The sequence below is a fragment of the Charadrius vociferus genome, unplaced genomic scaffold, assembly GCF_000708025.1.
Source record: "Charadrius vociferus isolate BGI_N301 unplaced genomic scaffold, ASM70802v2 scaffold114, whole genome shotgun sequence".
Taxonomy (NCBI): domain Eukaryota; kingdom Metazoa; phylum Chordata; class Aves; order Charadriiformes; family Charadriidae; genus Charadrius; species Charadrius vociferus.
The window spans coordinates 622,178-639,036 of NW_009647949.1; the positions used below are offsets into that span (position 1 = coordinate 622,178).

The window sequence follows — 16,859 nt, forward strand, 5'->3', positions numbered from 1 at the left end:
TTCCGAACAGAAATGAGGAAAAAAAACCCCTTCTTCTTTGAAGACAGGGTAACTATTGTTATTTTACACCTTTTGCTTGCTTTTGAAATGTGTTAACTAGTAGACACACTATGCAATGAAGTAGTCTCCGAGTGCATACAACTTGCAGCCTGCAGCACTTCATCAAGCCTGACAGGCAGTTCTGCCTGGCCTCAGCTATTTTCACTCCGCAGCTAAGACTGATTCTGCTAAGTGGTGTCACGATCCTTAGGATTATAAATCTGGTATGCAGCTTTCAAAACTAACAACTCCAAAGGTGTCACCCCCTTCCCACAAGCGAAACTAAAGGGTAAACAGAATAAGAGAATTTGGACCTTTAAGTTGATGCGATCCAAGAGATCCTCAACTGACTTGGGCTGGGGCGGTCTGCTTTTCCGGCGTCTCCTGGTGGGCCGCTTCGGCTTCTCTTCCTCTTCATTTAACACATCCACATAGATAAATTTGAAAGTGCCCACTTTGTTGTTCAACAGGCCCATCCAAGTGCCCATGGGGGGTTTGCTGATTATATCAATGATGTCACCTTTCTGCAGACCAAAGGAGCAAGAAAGCCGTTTAGGCATGCTTACTGATGGAATTCAAGCAAACACACCCACTTTCTCTTAGATTTTCATGTACACAGAATGGACAACACACAATAGTTTTCAAAAGGTTAACCACAGCTCTTGCAAAAATGTCTGATTACACTTCTTTTACAAATGGAAGAAAAGGGTATTAAGTGACATACCTAAGATGACAGAGCAAGTCAACAAAAGAACCCGGAATGGACTCCAACTGTCCAGATTCACAAACCTGCTTACACCCCAGCAGTGCATCACTGCTGTTGTGTACAAATGTCTCTAAGCTGTGCAACTACCTGAAATTGGTGCAAATAAGAACATGCACAGTGTATATGGGCAAAATCTCACTTCAGATCTCCTGAGGAAAGCAGACGTATGCAGAAGGAACTGTGCAACACTGTTGCTTTTCCTAACGTGCTCCTGACCATAACAAAGAAACGGACACACAACTGTTTTTCTGTCCTTAAAGAGATTACCTTACATACATCTGCTTTAATAGGAATAAGCTGCCCTTAGAAGTTTAAGCAATGAATGCAAGGAGTAAGATAGTCTGAATTGAATACAGCACAACTAAAAAGACTAAAAGCTGATATCCAGAAAACATTAAAGGCAGGAGGACAACTCATAGTTAGCAAAGTCATTCAATATTAACTCAAAACAAGTTATATTAACTGAAATGCCTGCAAGAGATACTACGTACAGGCGCATCCACATTTCTTCCAAGGATTTTGAAAATTTTTCCATTGATAGACTAATTCATTATGGCAGACATAGTATTCTTCCAATCTTTCAAACAAAATCCTTGCAAAATGAAAATAAATTTGTGGCACATCTTTATTTTTCCAGAAACTAAAGACAGAAGTGTCTTTCCCTGGACATGGACAAATACTAACAGTTACTTACGTTCTATAACATTTTGCTATAGTTCAGGCAAATCTTAAATGTATCAGAATAAGATAGGTTAAAGGGCTTAAAAAAAACACCTGTAAACTCATTAAAAGATTAAGAATTGTATAGTGCTTGCAAAGAGCTCTTAATTAAGAGTTTTGCCGAAAATAAATATTTGACCTCTTAAAAACAGATATAGCTAGTACCTTCAGCTTCAGAGAGTCTGTATCATAAGGACTTGGAGTAAAATCAGTGTGAACCCTGGCTCTTCCACAAAAAGGTCCTCTGTAAGGAGGTTCTTCATCATCCCCATCTTCTGATTTCACGCTCTCCCTGTTGCTGGTTGAGGAATCTGTTGTGCTCACTGTCTGACCACCTGCATGAGAGACATAGTATCAGTCCACACAAAGAATCTCTTTGTGAAGAAGGTTCAGAAACAAACAGAGGCAAGACAGAAAATGGGTCGTCTTTCTACAAGACATGGTAATCAAAGAAGTCCTTAAATATTGCTATTTCTCATATAGACACGTGATGGGAGAGTTGCTTAATCTACTTCGTACTTCTGTTTTCCCAAATTCAGCTCAATATTTAACTGAGAAGCCATTTAGCTAGTGTCTCATCTATGGTACATCACAGGATACGTCATCTTTCTTGGAAATTTTGCCCACAAAAAAGCATAGTGGTGTAAGTAAGATAAGCTCTGAATCTGCATGAGGGTTCCAGAATCCCCCTTATGTCCATAAATTTGGCTTGATGGCAACACTTTGTATTGATATTACCAAAAAAAAAAGAAAAAGGTGGATGATTTTCAGAATGGAGCTTTCTCTTCGTTTTTTTTCGCCCCGTATGTTCTTGGTTTCTCTTGGCCAGTAATTCATAGGGAAACAGGTTCACACCATCTGTGTCCCACTTAAGCTCTTTTTTTGTGTAGAGACAATCTTAACCAGAGAGGTTTTAAATAATACTCCCCTACCTAGTTAATGAGAGAACCTCAAGGTCTCTCTGTAAGGGTGGGGGTGGGAAGCCCATCAGGAGTGGGCAGGAGAAATCTAGTGTAAAGATGAGCCTGTTTACTACTGGCCAAGGACTGTAATTTTTACTCCAATCATTTATATTATAATAGCAGGACCCAGCAGACTGAGCCGGAAAGCAGGATTTCACTTTTTCAGGCCTCTGTATGAACACAAAGCAAAAAACATCATCTCTGCACCAAAGAGCTTACGGTTCTTTGCAAACCCTTAATGACTAACCATCAGCCTTTCTACTTTTTAACCACTGCTGCTGCTTTGACTTTCTCTGATTCTGCTTACTGTGGAGATCTCTGCTCCCTGAAGCCACAGAAATGGAGCAATGCAATTACAACTGAACTTACTCATTGAGCTCTGACCGCTTAAGGAACTCCTCAGGCTCTCTACTGAGCCACCAGCTTTCAGCCTGGGTTTGTCCAGGGAGTCAGTGTCTGGCGGCGGCGACTGTGGAGAACCTGGCATGACCCCAGGGCCAGACTCCTGAAAGCGATTGAACCATTTTACTTTGGAAAATGAACATAGGCACTGACAGCAAGCATTGTAAGTAGAAAGAAACATTATACAAAACTCCCAATTCAAAGGTTTTAATGACACATGATATTTTTGCCAGCAGTACTTGCAAAACAGCTAACACCAAATTCAGCTTTCTGAATCAAGATTTTGTACAAAAATGAAAACAAAGCAGACAATGCGAGACACACAGCAATGTACACTTTCCTTTTTGCAGTGAATTGTTGATATCTTCTTTCATTTACCTTGAAGAAACAAAGAATCAACCAGAAAATGCAGCCTCTGCATAGTATAAACGCTCATAAACATAAATGCATAAATATAAAAATATTTTACTATGTGTGCAAAAGGTGAGGCAATTTCTCTTTTCATTCAGTCAAGCATTATAGGAAATCAAAAAGGGTCTTTCCTAAATCAAAATTCTATCAGCCTCTGTGAACCACAGTTAAAGCAAAGCAGTAGATACTTGTGGCCAGAATAGCTTTTGCTTGTTTTGAATGCAGAAAGGGATGCTGGCATATAGTTTGACTCATGATGCCAGAAAGGTACAAATATTCTGAAAATATGATGCGAAAAAGTTTGAAAACAAAAGAACTGTAGCTTGCATACAAGAAGAGCTTTTGTGGAGATGTGTGGTCATAAAACTTTTAGATGAAACCTATTATTTGCATGATGCAGAATCATCAGAAAAAAAAGTCATCCCAGCAAATGACTTCAGAGGTCAAGTCAATCTTGGAGAGAGCTAGAGAGCGGAAGTATTGCTAACTCACTGTAAAACGATTTCTCAAAGTATCCCTTTCTTAGGCAGACTTTGCAGAGGGGCACTGTAAGGCCAGCCAGATACCAAAGCATCTTTTTCTCAATATCAGATCATCTTAGACCTTAAATTTTTTAATTGTAAATTTAAATTAAATATCCATAACCGTAGCACTGCCCCTGGTTATAAATAAGTATGGCTAATAGTCCTAAAGGTAAGGGATTCCAGTATTGCAAACCACAGCATAAAACCGGTCATGTCTCTGCCTCTCTGTGCTGTCTCCAGATTCTGCAGTTTGGGGCTGTTACTTTGAATGTTACGAACTGCTCCTTTTACTGGCACTAACGCTTTGCATGAACACCAAAAGGCAGATCCAGCGGGGCATGGCTCCCTTTCCATTTCCATCTCTCTGTGGGTGCAAGCATCCCCGGCAGTCCAGCCACTTGGGGGCGATGTGAGCCAGAGAGTGCTCTGCTTTCCCGGCGGCTTTCTAAGCTATTATACATTTCAAGTGGCAAGATTGGTTTTAAACAAATGCTGAAGAATTTTTGACACTCCACCGAAGCAAGGAAATCAATGTATACCAAAAGGGAAAAAAACAACAATTGTTCCTAGGCCACTGAAATTCAAAGCCTAATTTACAACTAATATACTTCTGGTTTGCCTTTAAGAATAAGCTATAAAAATCTATAATGAAAATAATAGGAAAATCTTCTGTGGGATGAACCCTTTGACTACATTGTGTGTCTGTTTTAATGGGCTGCTGCAGAGGGCAAGCTACGATGGAGAAAAGATCTGTAATAGCAGAGGGGAACTGTGTATGTGAAGTTATGCTGGGAATTTAAACTAAGGTGTAAAATGCAGATTAAATATATTACTGTGACCCTGTGTCACAGACCCGTTCCCTTAATAATTAATGAAGATAGACAAAGAAATGGAAGTATAGAGCGAGATGTGTAATGCCATCAACCACAGGCTTCTGCTGATGATCTACTTGAATGAAAATCTGAAAATGCATTTTCATGGTTTGGCATCTATAGGAAGCCATTTCACAGCGAGGGATTTTATAAGGACATAGGAATAAGCCACACCGCATAGTCTTGTTAGAAATTTCTTCAGAGATGCCTTGAAGCATGGGAATCAATATTGATTATCACTTCTACACTGTTAAGCAGATTGCATCGCAGACCTTACATACCTGCTCAGACAGAGAGCTGCTATATTTTTTAGACATCCTTTTCTTCATGGTTTCTTTTACAGACTTCACCTTTTTGCCCAGAGATATACGGGAGGCAGAGGGTGACTTGATCACTTCTTTATAAACGAAGTCTCCTTCTTTGCCCTGCAAAATAAAACAGGGTTTAAGCCTATAAAATACACAAGCCATTTATTTCCTCAGTCACAGTCATTACAGAGGTACCCAGGCAGACACAAGACGGCAGCATGGTGTCCTGTTTACTGCTCTAGATTCGCTGTTGGGACCTTGTGCAAACCACTGTAGCAGTCCTTACTCCTGTACCTTACTCTTAGGGCCCGATTTGTAACCTTTACTGCAGGTACTGTGTGTAGAGGTGGCGGGGTCTGTTAGGATGCCTTTATCCCTTTGAGTTTCAGGGAAGTATTTGACCTGATAGAAAACTCCACGGTTTCAGGCTAAGCCCTCCTGACAGGACATACAACAGTAGTTGTGGCTCATGTTGGTCAACACTACATACAGTTTAACAGGAGTAAAGGTACTTCTGAGATCCTAGCCAAATATGTATCTGTGCGTGTGTATATATATACACACACATGGATACCTACATTTGGCTACCCAAAATTACTTTTTATTTTCAGACAGGCATTCAGTTAACCTCTCTTGATGACCGTCTCTGTGGTTTTACTGTGGGCTGTTTATAAAAAAATGCAAAAAGAAAAGCTACTAAATCCATCAACCATGGTAGAAGGTTACACTTGCACAGCTATTCTTAAGATGCAGAACAGGGTACTGACAAACTAAGTTAGTCAGTCCATATATAGCGGATGACAAAGGCCAGCTGCTTTGAACACATGCAACCTTTTCTAAACCAGCTTAAGATACCTGACATTTACTTATACCACAAGCACACACAGAGAATGCACAGGGATCAGTTGACATTTTGCCAAACTTACTTGTATGACTCAGCCCTTATTCAGACTGTCCAGGCAGCATGGTCTTTTACTCTACAGTGTGTCAGGAACCACAGCAAGGCAGTTCTATCAGAGCTACTACCAGCACCCTCCACTGGCAAGGGCGCACCAAAAATCACAACGCAAAAAGGACCGAAATCTGTTTGGCCAAATAGGTTGACTACGGAATTTGGTCTCTGACTTGGTTCAATAATCCTTTTGAGGACAATTTAGGTACATAAGATAACAAACCCTAAAATAAGCGTACACTATATTCTACATAAAAGATTTATCTTTTTTCCCCTGAATTTATGCATGTTTGCTCCTTTACTAATGTTCTCCCAAAAAGTTTCTCTTAAATTCAGCTGATACCTAATTTCTGACAATTCTATATTTTTTCCTTTACAAGTTGTTGGTGATTACAACTTCTTTGGTAACTTTTGGTCTTTTAGCAGAAATTAAGGACAGCTCTTTGCCTCATCTTTTTGGAAAAAAAGCCTTTGACTTAATGGACTTAAATGTTTTCAAGAAAAAACCTTGATCTGCATACATTATTCTGGTGTACTGCATCTCTCCCACTACTGATGCTAGTAGGGAAAAATGTAACACCTAGGTTTCACACTTTCCTATATCAAAACCAATCTGAACAAAATATGCCAAAGTATCTATGTTTAAAGATAAACACTGTAAGTTTGGAAGTTAACTTTTTTCCTATATTGAAAATTGATGAATAAAACAACTGCACACAGTTTGGCCAATTTAGGGATAATTTATGATGTTAAAAAAACCAAACCCACACAAAACCCCCAGAAAAACAAAAACAACCCCCCAAAAACCAGCTGACATAAAACAATAATATAATGCTGGCACATAAAATGTTTCACAATCTAGACTTGATTTAAGTGAATAGAGTAGTTATCAGAGCCAATGTTGAAACAGAAAAGAAAAACATATATGGGGCAAAATGAAAAAATATGCTGGCAATTTCATTTGATATAATGTTCTGGCTCATTTCTGTTCTGTTATTTTTGGCTGCAGGCTGACCAACAGTAACACTGGAATCAACATGAGTAACATAAAATGGAATTAATTCTCAGTGGAGGTGGTGTTGTGGTTTTTTTTTTTTTTAAGCACAAAGAGCTCTGAGATCAATTGCACAGCACCCAGCACAATGGGATCCTGGTCTACTCCAGAGCTCTTAGATACAATGAGAAAACAAATAAGAAATCTCTTACATAATGGCTTCCACCCAAACAACTTGCAGATCTTCAGCCAATGAAAGTTTGCCTCATCATTCCAAATAGTAAATATTTTTACCAAGAAAGTACAGTAATCGTATGTTTTGCCTGGGGTGATGCTCTGAGGAAGTCAGACATAAGAATAGCCCACAGATGTGCCCCCAGATCTGCGCTTTGATCACTTGTTCTTGCCTCTTTACACATATGGTATATAAATACTTATACACAACATGGATATGGGTGGGTATGTTATTCTCAAAGCTAAGGAAGTCTGAGGTTAACAAAGATGCTCTGCTTTCTTGGATCCCTGAACTGTTATTACAGGCCTAAATTACACTTCAGTTTATTATAACTCTATTGCACATTTCATTTTACGCTATTTCAAGTCTGTGCTGCCTCGTCTTAAACTTACCATTTGGTCAGAACTGTTTCCAATATGAAGGGAACGATTTGTCAAGTCAAATCCTCCAAAGCTACAGGTTCTCTGCAAAAAAAAAAAAAAAAAAAAAAAAAAAAAAAAGATGGATGCAGTTCTATCGCAATGATTAGCTCACTCAAAACATCTGTGATTTGGAAAACACCAGTGAAAACACAAATGTCTGCAAAAATGGAAACAAACAAACAAAAGAATGGGAGACTATAAATCAAGAAATCTGTTATAACGCAATTTGAGTCATTTGCCTTTTCCAGAGACAACTCCTTTGCCTAAGGTCTGCTGCTGTTGAGTCATCTATTGCCTACCCTTCTTTCTAAAAAGAAAAAAGACTTTTTGGTCTGAGGAAACTGTTGATCTTATGCATCAAGTTTTCCAGGGTGCTGGCAACTCCACTCCCATCTGCCTTCATAAATAAGTCCACAGTAGCACTGAAACAGAGAACCACCAATCTTTTAGTATTGAATAACCTACCTTCTGGGAATAGCTGCACAGACTCCATTTCCACTGAAATACAAAGAAATGCTAGAGGCCTTGTAGGGCAAGCCTTTAGTAAGTGAAGGGAAAAACCAGCCCAGCTATCCGTAGGTACTGTGTTCCCAGAGACTCAGCAAGCCCTGATTCCAGATTAGGTATTTACCATCACACCTGTGGTGATACCTGGCAGCTCTGCTACTTCTGGGAGAAAGCACGCAATGTTTACAGTGCCACAATCGCCTAGAGGAGTGACTGGCTGAAGTTTTGGCTGAAGAGAAGTTTTGGCTGAATACACAGATGTAGCTTATCATAATCATCCTGAATGAAAAACACTGCTTCCCTCCCAAGAGGGCAGGGCAACCAAACTCAGTACAGTTGCACTTCCACAGCCAACCATTGTTTAACTGTGACAGATGAGTCTCTCCTAAAGCTTTGGTATCACTTGAAAAAAGATCAGACACTTAGGGGACTCAGGGAGAATCCAGCTTTTGCTTTGCAATCCAAAACGTAAAACCTGTGACTTTTTATTTGGTCACTGAACAACCAGTTGCACAGTACTCAAGTACCTGGCCCTGCCAGAAGTCTCACAGGGCAATCCAGGGAAAAAAGGCATGGCAGCTATAATTTACTTGCACAACTTCAACTCCAGGCTCTGAGCGTAGGTTGCGAGTCTATTATAAATATTCTCATCAGTGTTAGAGTTGAGACAAACAGGGGGCAGAAGATCAACCAGTTGTGAACTGTAAGTTCTTAGGGCCTGAACTACCCAAAAGAGCAATTTCAAAGACACCTTAAGACTCAGCTAAACATCAGAGCAGACCTACAAAGGATTGCCCAATCAGTACTGTGACTTTGCACGTGGGAGTCAGTGAAGACCCACCACCTGAGAACTACTGGTCTGCTTCAACACTCTCTTAGGAAGAAGCAAGCTCTATAAACTGTGCCACTTACTAAAGAATTACATCAATTAGTTCTATTTAAGTAAACATGCTTCCTGCCCTGTTCACTGCTAACCAGCATACATATTAATAGCTTTTAAAAAGTTTTCTTTTCTAGCTTTTATGTTGGGTGCTGTGTACCTACAGTGCTTGGATGACATTTTTTGTACCCATCACAACTCCACTAGAACTCAAAGCCAGCTTTGTCTAGGCCCCACACACATTAAAAAAAATGCTCTGATGTAGAATTTTTTTAAGTGTTTGGTTTTTTTTTTTTTTCAGAAGGCAATGTGACTATGGCATAGCATTTAAAAATTGTTTTTGGAAAGCATTTGAGACCAACCACAAGTAATAAGATCAGTTTTTAAAGCACAGCACGTTTAGCTATGAGTAATGCCATCCTTCTGTGAAGAGTCCATTCTAACTAATCCTACAGTGCATTGTAATCCCAGCAACGAAGAGAGGACATCTGGAACAGCTCTGAGCAAGCTTGTCTGTCAAACCAGCCAGAGCTCCTCCTAACGCAGTCTTCTCAGAGAGCAAAATGTCTGTTGGTTAAGAGCTTCTGAATAAATGTACCATATTAACGATGCTTATGGTTTCATTATGGACCACCCCATACATTTAACATTTGACTTCCGCCTTCAGATTCCAGTAGCAACCCTGGCAATTCTGTACCAAACAAAAGGTCTGTGGATGAGGAGAGGGATATTCAATGGAATGGCCATGCAATCAAAATTATTATTGTTTTGGGAGAAAAGAAAAATTGATGCGATTTAAAAATTTCATGCATGTCCAGGTCACCGAAACAAATATAAATGACAAAAAGGAATGGCAAGGCAAGACAGAGTGACCAGTTCCACTGAATACATAGGCATTGCAATTTCCCTGAGGTTGCAGCGAACAAACATTAAGTGTTTCTAGGAAGAAGGAGTGGCATCAGTTGAAGTTTGCCAGCTTTTTGTGGTTTCAGGAAGAAGTGTGTTGTAAAAGCTAGTAAGAGCAGCGTGTCTCCACTATTTATCCCATTCAAATGAGGCTGGAGGAGCAGTTGACTGTTGGTGAGCTCCTCAACAACAACAAAACCCTACCCATTTCTTCTCCGTTTGTATCTCTGTGAATAGCAAAAGTCAGTCCAGATGGTTTTCCTAATGAAATTACTACAGTGTGACTACCCATCAGAAGAACTGAAAAGCTTGTTTCTGTTATCTGTATTTAGAAAAACAGTTTTAGAGGGTATTTTTAATTATGGGACATCTCTAGCACATGTGAGTGTGCTCTTTCACCTTAGATACTACTATTATTCAACCCACAGAAGGACGAGTAAGGTTTCTCTTATCATTGTAATATCCTCATAGGAAAACAATGTCTTTTGACTACGTGTCTATGAAAATAAACAGTATCCTGTAAGCGGCAGGGCAAGCAGTCAATGCAGAAGAAACAGTGAAGGTGCTAAGAGAGAATGTTCGTAGTACTGGGTAGACAAAACCTATCTATTTTGTGGCTGAAGAGAAAAAAGTGAACCATGACAGCTTGGTCAGCTCCCACAGGTTATTCAAGGAGACCAAGGCTGTGACTCTTATATCAGGAATACCTCACACCTGAAGAAATCAAGTAGAGACCTCTCAAAATAAAATCTGCAGTTCAAGAGAAAAAGCTGTTTCTACTGTATTGTTCACTGGAATATCTTGCCTAAAGTTATGGGTGCACTGCTGTTTCCACGCACTGAAGTAGGGAACATACCTACATTGTCAACTGAACAACAGACTAGCTGGCTCAGCTTTGGAGATCTGACTGGCCCCAAAGGCAAGTTCCTAGGAAACTCAGCATCATGGTTAAGGGAAATGTCAAAACTGGGTCATATAATCAGTAAGCAGCGTTGGATCTCTATGGAGTGCTCAAATCACTTAATTTCCCATTGTACAGCAGAATTTCCTTTTTTGGCCACCCCTTGTTCCCTTTCCACAACGCTCTGAGGGAAGGTGCAACCTTCACCCCATACTAGAAAGAGGGAGCAGTGGCCAGGGACAGAGCAGAAGGGGCACTTCAGGTGGTGGTGAGCAGCAAGCAGGAGAGCAGTGTCTACATAATGTAAAACTCTCTGTCTTTCTGCAGCTGTGTGTGTAACAGAGAATACAGAGCTAGGTGGGTGAATTGATGAGATGCAAACTGAGAAGGGGAAGGCCAATATGGGACAAGGACAGCAAGAGAGAAACAGAGCAGAGTAGACTAAGGATGCTCTAATCCTCTGAAAAATTTGTTCATCTCTTGGTATCCCTTTAAGAAAATACTGATGCCAAAAGCATCGCAAAGAACATGCTTATAGCATCACAAAACTCCTCTGTTCACCACTGATCCCAATTTTTGCACTAGGTGAATTTAAAAAGCAGCATTTTGTCATGTTTTCTTTCTCTCACTGAGGTATTCTGTCCACATAGAAACAGCAGACTCAACAAAACTCTTCTCTGACGGGATTATATCAAGCTCTTCCCTTAGAGCTGAATTACAATGCTTACGAGTTTCTAACAGCAAGGAAAGCAGAAAGCACTGAATTTTAGTTAAAAAGTATAAAGCAGAAAGTGTTGACTGCAACCTCACAGAAACTGGAAGACCACCTTCATGGCAACTCTTTGACTCACAGACTTTTGGTGGATTCTCAAGAGAACCCTTTTAGTACAGCGATCCACTGTAGCAGCCCACTTCCTCTTGGCCTCCTCATCCTCCTCCAGGAGGCATCTCCTCAGGTCCTGCTTGTCGGCCTTGCTCAGGGTCCTGTCAGTAACGGGACGCACCAGCTGTGAGAGGTTGAGGTGACTGTACAGGCTTCTCTCCACCACATAGGTAATATTGAACTCGCTGACAGAAGTGCGCCCTCGTAGCCTTCTGTTTGGGAAGCCACAACCTCCACCCCCTTTCATTTTGTGCCGCAGTAATTGTAGGTCGCAAGTTGCAGTGGATGCTCCTTTCCTAGCAGGGCGCTGGCAAAGAAAAGCTCTGGAACAGGAATAGTTAGTATCCATTTTCTTCAATCGGATTTGCTTCCTTACACTCTGAATCTCCTCCAGGGACACCAGAAGATGGTGCTTGTGCCTGTTGCTGTCATAAAAGCAAATGCTTTCTGTACTTACCCCGTGGCTCAGCGAGCCGAGGCTCTTCTTCATTTCCCCATCTGTCAAAGAGCGGCAAACTTTCTGGGTCTTCTCCTCTTCTGGGTAAGAGAAAAATGTCCCAAGTTTCTTGGGAGGCTTGATAAGGCCACGGCTGTCGGTTTTGCTGAAGGTCTTCACCAGCTTCCGGTTAGCTCCCCACGTATCAAGACTGCTGGATGAGGGAGAAGTAGTCAGTGAGTCTGAGTCGTCCTCTGGCTGCTTTTCACAGGAGCTGTCAAAGTAGAATTGCTTCTTGTGAACTCCAGAGTAAAGTGCCGATCTGTCATCCAGTATAGGAGAGTTGTCAAGTGAGTGCTCTTCCACACCTACAGGGGACAAAAGCAGCACAACATGTGTCATCATTCATAGTTCTCTAAGAGGTTTCCCTGTAGAGCCTTATTGTATTTATTTAAGATGTCACCCATTTAAAATGGAGGAAAACTCTCCCTGATATAAATAGCCCAGAAGGTATTTCCGAGTGGATAAACCTGAAGCAGTTCCTTCCACTTGTGAAGTGAGAGTTCTGGGATGAGTTAACAGTAGACAGACAACAGCATCCTGTAAGCAAAATCATTGTTATTTTAAGTTTCTCTCTTTCATCTGCAGCTAAGTAAGACCACAGATGCTCTCACTAAGAACCTCTTAAAAGCTGGAACTGGGATCGGTGTCTCACGTTTTTCTTCTGATACTTGCATACGATGCTCTAGTGAGATTACAACAGGTCACAAGTATACACAGGTATTAAAAACAAAACAAGTATCTCTCAGGTCCAGTTTTCCAATACCTATTGCTGCTGTTGCTGCAGAAAGCATTATTTTTCTCAGAAAAGTTATGGAGCTGAGCTCCAGGATGAAATTAAAAGTTTTGGGTTTTCAGTGGGGGAAGAGGGACCAATTTTAATCACACAGAATTTACTTAAACAGATGCAAAGAGAAAAAAAGTAGGTCAAATTGCGGGTATGCCAATTTCAACAGTGTCCTGGTAATGACAGAAACACTTCGTTTTCACCAAATACATGTTTCACAGAAAGGGAAGAAGTTGTTTTGCAATCCAAGTACTGGAGATGGGCAAACAGCCATGTCTCCTTTTTGGAGTGGAGAGAAGGGAATAAAGGACCTGAGATTGCAATTCCTTTTCACATTTAGCATTTAAGAAACTTTTCTCTGGTGTTTTCTTCTGAGCAAAGTATAGGCGCAGGCATTAGATGCAGTAACAAGAGGAGAGTCAAACAAGAGCACGCATCCTCCTCAGGCCTGCCTGACAAATTTCACAGTATGGGTACGTATCAGAAACACATGCAAGAAATGTGACTGTATTTATTTCTTGTCAAAATAAATTACTTGCCTGACCCAGCTTTGCCTTTGTCTTTGATTGCTTCTACAGTCTTACAGCAGAGCTAAATTTGAACCATTACCAAAACACCGATGATTTACTAACAGGGGACGCATTTCAAGATGAAAGAAGGTTAGTTGCCATGTGCAGGCTTCCTGTCTCACCTTCATTTCACTCTGTTGGCAAAACATATTTGACATATATTTGCTGGAACCTAAGATGCTATTTTACCAAGATAAAACTCACTGTGACAGTGAAGGGATAGTGGATCACATCTGACACACAACTTTCACTCTTGCGAACTTTTCTGAGGTAGGTCTGCAGACTGGAGTCTGATTTTGACACCACTTTCACTGGAATACCCAACTTGCTCTTTTCCCCCCTCTACTTCTCAATTTGAACAGAAAATAGACATTCTCTTGAGACTGAATATGTGCTGATAAACAACTTTAGTCCACTGTGTAAATATGTTTTTAAACAGCTTGTAAAATATGCATTGTGTGTCAACACTGTAACAGATGTTATTTGGAGTGAGTCCATGACACAAAGCCATAATGACACAGATGTAGATGTGATTTGTTTTTAAATGCTATATAAGAATGGTGCCCAGGAATTAGGAAGCTTCAGTTATTCAGCTCACTAGGAGCAGACTAACACAAAATACACACGGATTCAGATATTGGCACATGCTAGTGAGTATCACATCATCCAGATGTATATTTATGCAATAACAGAGTCAACAGTAGAAATGCAGGAGAAGGCTCTGGGGCTAGTGTACTTTTCTTTAAAAAAATACAAGAACTGATAAGGGAAATTCGGCAAAGTTGCATTTTGTGAAGAAATTTTTGAGGAGGATTATGAGGAATCATTCTTCTGTTGAACTGCACATCAATTTTCAAACCAAGCCTACTCTCAGGCTTTGTTAAAGGCTGTTGAACACCAATGAATTTATTGAAATTTTACTGATGTTAATCAGATTTTACAGCCAACTCCCCCAAACCTAGCCATCTAGGATTTCACATTACTTCACATTCATAACACAGATTCAAGTAACAGCAGCAAACAACTCAAGAACTGATCCAGTCAACTGCAGGTAACTTGGAAGGCCAGAAAGCAAACCCCAAATCTGACCACACTATTTTTTGGGATCTTGCAGAGCCCTCTGACACATCCAAATGGGAATACAGACCTACATTATGAGATATGAGGATGGACAGCATTTATGAAGCACTTTTAATATGCCACATGAAAATGGGTGTGGGGAGAATTTACTGAAAGAAAAGTCATAGATATCTACTCCTAACATAGACTTGGCTACTTAAGGTGCCTTCTACTTATTAGAACTTACGCAGAAATAATCCATGTTGTTATTTAGCAATAATTGTTTTTGCTGCAGTTTCCCAAGAGCCAATCTACAAAGGAACTCCAGAGTGCTAGATAAAGTGCAAACTCAGAGTTTTAGATAATTTATTCAGAAAAGCCTGGAGTTAAAACCAGAGAAGACAAGCAGGAGATAGAGAAAGAAGGAAGCAGAGCAATTTTTTTTTGGACATAGTTGTTAATTCGGTGATTTTTTGGGTGTCACAGGGGTGGAAAAAGAAAACCTGGAAGGACCTGGGACACTTCAGTGCAAGACTAAAGGTGAAAAGGAACTAAGGAGGTGAAACCGTGTAAGAGAGGGCATAGAGAGCAAAACAGACAGTTAACACGCTGAAGAGAAAATCTGATCAAACTGCAGGAAGGCATCTGCACACCCAGCAGCTCTTGGGCTGCCTGCTCCTGCAGCTGCTCCCACTCCTGGAGCCTCCGGCTGATTGCTCCCTGCAGCTTTTCCCAGGCCCATAGGGATGAAGGGGTTGGAAAGGCCTCTCTGGGGTCCCTTCCCCAGAACAGGGGAAAAATAAAACTATTTTGTTTGCCCTTTCTCGTAAACCATGTTCTTGCTTCCAAGCTTTATGCTCACTCTATGAGGTGACAAAACCTTTTCAGACCAAGGCAGCTGCCCGGTCTAGAGCTCTAGACTGGCTGTGCCTTTCACACCAGCCAGTAACATCACCATCACGCAGGAGAGAGGCAGGCTAGATCATAAATCTGCCAACAGCTTCCTGCCACATAGCCAAGAAGACGCACACGTTCTCCTTAAATGCACTAGGAAGGAATCATAATACGGCTCAGCTCACTGCAAAGCTGAGGGGAATTGGCATACGATCCCAGAAGGCCACTAACATAGAGGGGTGCCCACAGTTCCAGTGAGGACTCAGGCAGCACTATCCAGAGAGGCTCCTGAGGCTCAGGCTCTGCTATTCTGAGTGCTCACACACAGATACAGGTCACCTGGAGTTAATTCTGCAGCATGTTCATGGCATTCCCAAGGGCTGAACTCTGTTTCCCCACCCTCTTCCTCCTCCCTTATCTCCCCATCTCTCTTGGCAGCAGGGCTCATTCAGGAGGCAAACTGCAAGCGCCTCCCCCCCCAGACACAGAGGAGTTAATATTACATGAGGTAGTCACTATCCCACAAGAATGTCTGATAGAGTTGTTGTACTCTTGCCATAGGATGATGCCATGTGGCACAACTACACCACCACCAGCTGCTACCCTCCCCAAAGTAGTGAGAGCTTCACCTGTGTGCTGTCCCAGGCCTTGGAGGAGGGAAGCAACGTGGTGGCAGCTCTGCTTACCGCCTTGCTGAGCCTGTGGGGAGCCGGCTCCCCAGCACGGAGCATAAAACATAAACCAAGTTCTAATCTCTTAATGAGGGGCTCTCCAGTGCTGCTCTGGGAATACCAGGAGATCAGCAATAACCACATCCTAGGCTGTCACTTTCCTCCTTCCACAATCTGAAAATGCAATTACCAGGGTAAGGCATGCACCATAGACAAGGTAGTCTTTCCCACCGTCCCTTAAGAACACTCCACCCCTCCCTCCCCAGCCCTCCACTTTCTGTCCCCTCTCAAGAGAAACATGTATTCACACATGCATGTTGCTCTTTACCTTCTGTGCTGGGTTTTTTCATTTCTTCCACTCTTATGAGTTTCTTCCTCACTCTGCGAGTAGAATTCACCAGCTTGTGCAACCTCTTAAACTTCACCGACTCCTCTGTTTCATCATCGGATTGTTCTCTTGACTGGCAAAGAAACAAAGAGAATATTAATAAAATAGTAGTTCCATGGCTTGCTCCTTCAAGTCAAGTTAACCCAGTTCATTTGCTGCACTGTGTCAATGCAGCTCTAACTGGTGGTGTATTTTCTGCCCAGGTCAGACAGAAACATTTAAATTACTGAGGGTTTTCTTTTTTTTTTCTTTTTTATCTGAAAGCATGACATACCATTTTGATTTCTAAATCTGTGAAATTTAAGATCCTA

General features: G+C 41.2%; 1 protein-coding gene across 1 annotated transcript in view; it reads right to left on the minus strand.

Moving 5' to 3' along the window:
• The window catches only part of SASH1 (SAM and SH3 domain containing 1), a 99,485-nt gene that overhangs the window by 12,573 nt on the left and 70,053 nt on the right, over positions 1-16,859 (minus strand). The window contains 9 exon segments of the mRNA XM_009883291.1: positions 354-563; positions 1,691-1,860; positions 2,857-2,992; positions 4,978-5,121; positions 7,578-7,649; positions 8,239-8,316; positions 8,319-8,393; positions 12,142-12,488; positions 16,489-16,621. Of these exon segments, the coding sequence (XP_009881593.1) occupies positions 354-563; positions 1,691-1,860; positions 2,857-2,992; positions 4,978-5,121; positions 7,578-7,649; positions 8,239-8,316; positions 8,319-8,393; positions 12,142-12,488; positions 16,489-16,621 (1,365 nt within the window).